The sequence below is a fragment of the Mytilus trossulus genome, chromosome 3 (genome assembly GCF_036588685.1).
Source record: "Mytilus trossulus isolate FHL-02 chromosome 3, PNRI_Mtr1.1.1.hap1, whole genome shotgun sequence".
In the NCBI taxonomy this organism is placed as follows: domain Eukaryota; kingdom Metazoa; phylum Mollusca; class Bivalvia; order Mytilida; family Mytilidae; genus Mytilus; species Mytilus trossulus.
In genome coordinates, this window is record NC_086375.1 from 81,168,255 (window position 1) to 81,174,254 (window position 6,000).

Here is a 6,000-nt window from a genome sequence, read left to right on the forward strand (position 1 = left end):
TGGCTACGGGATCAAAGTACATGTTTAATCCAAATCAGGTTAGTAATCACAAAGTAATCGTGTAAATAAAGTCACATGGCTACGGGATCAAAGTACATGTTTAATTCAAATCAGGTTAGTAATCACAAAGTAATCATGTAAAAAAAAAACACCCAAACATATTAATTTGTCATTTCATTCTCAGTAAATTACATTTTGACATAGCTATGTTACACATTGAATGAAGTGCGATTCTACTTGAAACATTTATATAAGTGAAAAAAAAAAACCAGATGTTTTTTTGTGGGTGTGAGAAAAAAGTTATGTCAATTGTTTATAAGAAAACAGTTTAAGAATTAGAAAAAAAAAATCAAAATTCCCAGGGTTCAATTGCATGCTGAAACAAAATATATATTCAAAACAAACCACAATTCAAAAATTTCCTATTTGGAGTTTGAAAAAAAAAGATATACTGTATATCACAAATAAACAATGATTTAAATTGCTATAATTTTGTGATCAGTGCTGCTCATGGTTTACCTGGGGAAAAAAAGAAGAGAATAATGTAGATAATTGCCTTTGTCCAGAAATACAAAGTTATGAGTACTGAAATAGTTCGTTGATAAACAAATGTTAAAGTATTTTTATGTACATCATTATAGAAAACAACGACAATGCCATTTCAGAGGAAATAAATTTTAAACATTCAGCCTTGTTTTATAATTTTATCTTATAAAATCTATAGATGAATTACAACTGTTCTTTTTATATAATTTTAGGCTTATGAGATAGCACATCTAATCAAAGACTACATAGATGAATTACAAGCTAGATGTGTTATACCACGGGCTCGACCAGAAAGTCTATACCAAAGTAATCGTGTGTCTTCTGTTTACATTGATGACCATACATTTGAAACCTTACAAACACTTGTATAATACTTTATTTAGATTCATACAACCTTTATATATAAGATTAGCAAAAGCAGCAGTATTTAATCTAAATGGCAGATCAGCTTTTGTAATCTAATATCAAGTGTAATTTGGCTTCCAAGCTTTGAATTTTAAAGGGCATAGTTTCTTCAAAAAATTGCTAATAAATTATATCAGAAGAAAATTGATGTGAATATATTGATCAGTCTGAAAATTATAGAGGACCCTTACAGAAATACATGGGAGCAATATGGTTTTATATCACAATATTTTTGTGAGTTGATTAGTGATGAAATGTATAAATTATGTTAAACTATTTGTCTAGTTTTTTTTTTAAAGAAATACTCTAGACTATAAACAAAGTGCAATATTTTACTTTCTAAGTCATTTCTAATGGAATTTTGTGATGACTATTGTTTTTGTACAGTGAAACCTGTTTAAACTAAGATTGGAATATATAGATAATTAAAGTTACATTTTGATGTCATTTATTGTCATGTTGGTATTATATTAAATAGATAATTTATTTGAAATAAGAGAATGAGAAAGGAACATTGTAAATATTATGCTAAAAAAGAAAGGCAAATGATATACCATTTTAATCAAAAAGAAATAATCTATTTTTCAGTTGTTTTGCATATTGAAGAAAAGTATTCTTAGTGCCTTCTAGATTCATGCTATAAAGTATTTAATAAATTACTGGGTATTTGCTAAGAATTAACTAAAGCATTCATAGATATCATACAGATATATTCCCTTTTCCAAAAAGTGTCATATTACTTTTTTGTATACATTATTACTAGTTTTTTATATACTTTATACCTTATGTTGAACAATAGGCAAAATTCCTTATTTTTTTAATATGAAATGATGATTTTGCATTCTTCACTTCCCTTTTGCTGTTTCCCCCCCAGATTGCTTAAGTTTCAAACATCATATTTTTTATGAAACAAGACCAAAGTACAATTTTTCATTACAATCATCATCATCTCATGGTACAATATTTTATTTCTTATCCACATATTATACATGTGCAAAAAAAAACTTTATAACAAGTTTTTCAGACATGGAGTTTATATGACTTATTTTGTGGGAGACTAATAACCTTTTTATACTGTTATTTATGGGTTTTTTTTCAAATGAGTCACAAAAATGGTATTGAATTGCTGATTTGATATCATTTTATGGTGTGTGGTTGTCATGGCCAGTCACTGAGCTTTGATGTGAGTACAAAGAACAAAATAAACACAAAGTTTGATTATTGAGTACGGTGACAACATCAATGATTTGTAAGATGAAATAACTTTTGTATTTTTACTTTGCTGAACAAATGTGTAATTTCAGGTAAACAAATCATTCTTTATATTATTACTTTTGAATCAGATTTTCCTTATGTGTGTAACATTTGTTTATTTCCTGCTGACAAATGGAAATTAATAAACTACCTCTATTCTGGTGGTTAAAGGTCATATGCAATATTTATTTTACTGTTAGAGCTGTTTTATATCCGGAATGATGTCATAAGGGCCATGAAGGCAAACATAGAATCTAATTGAGGCTATTGTGAAAGACTAGTATTTTATTGTTCAGCACCACCATCACACATAGTGCCATAAAGTTCAGTAGGTATAGATGTACATGTAAGGCGCTTGAAACAATGTTTTTAATAGTAATTGTGTAGTAAAGGATACAATTGACTGTGATTGGTTTTAAATATTGATTTAATTTAAATTTCCAAATGATTCCATCTTTCAGGACCATAATGTAGATTGTTTGAAACCCTTTCTTTCCAACAAGTCTTTTATCCTTAACAACTTGAGGCAAAATGTTTTTCCAAAATGAAACAGATGGAGTTGGATGATTGTACATTAACAAATTCCATATCTGACTTTAAAAAAATGTTGCATGTGACCTGTTAAAGGTGTTGGAATCAAGTTGCACTAACTCATGCTGTAGAAATATATCGACTTCTGTTTAAAGGAGAGAATACAACAAGAACCAGAAAAAAACCTATATATTTCATACTTGTATATTTATTTTGATTTACTATCTAGTCTACACAGGTTAACTATTTTTTTTTGTACTAACTTATTTTATATCTATTGTCAAGTTAGTTATCTTTCCCTATTTGGTGATATATTAATTTACTGGTTACAGATTACATTACTGGTCTAATTGATAGTGTATTTATTTATGTAAAGGAAACAAACTTTGTTCTTTAATCTTTCAAAATCATTCAGCAGATTGAATATGTACAAGCACTGTGGGACTTCAGTGAATTAAGCAGGCATCAGTTGAAAAGCGATCTTTTCCTTAACAAAAATATATTATCTAAATCCAGTGCTTATTGGGTGTTTTTTTCTTATTGTATAAAGTTTTCCATTAATAGAAATAATAGAATTATCTTTGAAATGATATGAATCAGCAAATAATAGAGGTTTTCTAATCTTTAATTCAAAAGAGGGCCCCAAGTATTGAGGCTGTGATTAAATGGTTGTCATTGGTAGCTGTCAGTCATGTTTGTTTGTTGTTCACTGATTTAAGCATAGATCCGGCCATTGATTTTCTCTTTTGAATTGTTTCATATTTTGTCAGCAAAGAGCCTATTTTGTAGCTAACTAGACAGTATTGGTTTTGCTCATTGTTGAAGGCCATAAGTTGTTTACATCTCTGTTGGATAATTGTTTCATTGTGATATTTAATACAATGGAGGACTTTTGTCTTTTATTTTGACCAAAAGTAGTTTGCACTCTTCTCAGTTCAAAATTGTTGAAGGAAGTGAAGAATGAACAAATAATCAATAACTAGGAAGTCCTTGAAACAATTGAATTAAAGTTTCCGTCTTAATTGTTATATGTTTTTCAACATTTCACATTTTTTTATTTAATGAACTTAAATATAACTCTATATTCTGGTTGCTTTTTTCAGATTCATGACTTATGTTTTAGACAAATTTCAGTTAGATATGTTTTTGTTATATTTGTATTGTTATTTACCAATATGTATGTAATTATTTATTAATGTGTTCATTTTATTACACAATCTATGCAATTTTTATGCATATTTATCAAATTTTACACTTGCATAATTTTTTTAACTTTGTAGAATAATTTCTTTGTTTTTGAATTAGAAATTTTATTTTGAATGATTTATTTTGGTCTGCATATCAGAAGAATTCATATAGATATTAAAACATTAATTATTTATTCAAATATTGGGGATTTCAGCATATAAACATAGAATGTTTATATTTGGTCAGACACTTGTCAGTGAAAGGAATAATGCATATGATATTATAATTGTTGACTCAATACTCAATTTAGATTTGAGGAAGGAGAATGAAGCAAAAATTATATCTTTCATAATAATAAATTTTATGGTGATGTTAATGATGCAATCTTAGAACTTCTTAACTTTAATTTAGGTACTGATTGCAGGCTTCAAGTGTCATCACTATTTTTTTTCCTCAGAATTTAATTCTTTAAATAGACATATTTTAGTTGTCACAAAAGACTCACGATACTTGAATGAAGTGTTAATGGAAAATGAATAAAACCACATGACCATTTTTATGAAGTATTAATCATATACACAATTTTAAGTGCTAAATGATGAATTATAAGTATTACATATACTTTGTCAACATTTTGTATTGTAATCTCTATAAGCTTTGAATCTCTTTCATTTATAGTGTACAATGTGCAATGTTTTACTAATGTGATGTAACAATCTTGTCAATAAATTTATTTTCATATAGTAGTAGTACTTTGTTAATTGTAGTTAAGTGCAGTAGGGTGTATACCTAAAGAAAATAATTTATCAACATATTTTAAGTAAGAATTTAAGATCGATTGGGCTGGGCTATATTTGGTTAAATACTATGCATATCTAATATATATTATCAAAAAAAAATTGTATGCAGTATTAGGGAAAAAGCTACAAATCTGGGCAAAAGATTACACTGCTTATTTTCAGTAAAAAAACTATTTCATTTTATTTAAGATGAGATAAAATCCTAAATAAGTCACTTTGAATCAAATTTTTATAATGGTAAATATTAAAGACTTTTGCCAGGTGATATGATCAGCACAAATGAAAACAGTTATGACATTTTATTAGAATTCAATGGCTTTCAATTATAAACTTCGCTTTCTGTGTACATATATATCTTACAGAATTGAATCATTGAGAAAAACAATTGTGAGATCATCACACAAGTTGCTCATTCAAATCAAATCATCAAACATTATCTACTTCAATGAAACAGTTGACCAATATGCAAATAAATCTGCCTCTGTATAGAAACCTTAATAAAATAATATGGGGTGCAATTAGAAAAGTGAAAGAGTCAAAATAGGAAGTTATTGATATAATAGGTTGAGGAAATCTAATTCTTGATCATCTGATTAAGTCAGATTAAACAAATAAGACATGCAGTCAATAAATGTAATGACCATGGTGGAACAATAGTTGTCAAAGGTACCAGGGTTTGAATTAAATACGCCAGATGCACGTTTGGTTTACATAAAACTCATCAATAACACTCAGATCAAAATAATTATAAAGCCAAACAAGTACAAATTTTGAGAACCAAAAATTCCAAAAATTTGTGGCAAATACGGCTAAGGTGTTTAATCTATTCCAGAGAGACATTTTAAGTGGCAGATCAGAACATTCCCCTCCCTTCTCGCCATCTTTTAAGTGGCAGATCAGAACATTCCCCTCCATTCTCGCCATCTTTTAAGTGGCAGATCAGAACATTCCCCTCCATTCTCGCCATTTTTTAAGTGGCAGATCAGAATATTCCCCTCCATTCTCGCCATCTTTTAAGTGGCAGATCAGAACATTCCCCTCCATTCTCGCCATCTTTTAAGTGTCAGATCAGAACATTCCCCTCCATTCTCGCCATCTTTTAAGTGGCAGATCAGAACATTCCCCTCCATTCTCGCCATCTTTTTAGTGGCAGATCAGAACATTCCCCTCTATTCTCGCCATCTTTTAAGTGGCAGATCAGAACGTTCCCCTCCATTCTCGCCATCTTTTAAGTGGCAGATCAGAACATTCCCCTCCATTCTCACCATCTTTTAAG

The 6,000-nt window shown here is 29.0% G+C and overlaps 1 protein-coding gene across 4 annotated transcripts in view; it reads left to right on the top strand.

Moving 5' to 3' along the window:
* The window catches only part of LOC134712582 (myosin-VIIa-like), a 98,242-nt gene extending 93,575 nt beyond the window's left edge, over positions 1–4,667 (top strand). For all 4 annotated transcript variants that reach the window (XM_063574290.1, XM_063574292.1, XM_063574291.1 and 1 more), the window contains one exon: positions 759–4,667. In XM_063574290.1, coding sequence (XP_063430360.1) covers positions 759–917 — 159 coding nt within the window. In that variant the 3' untranslated portion in view covers positions 918–4,667. The remainder of the gene's footprint in view (positions 1–758) is intronic.
* Positions 4,668–6,000: the final 1,333 nt, after the last annotated feature.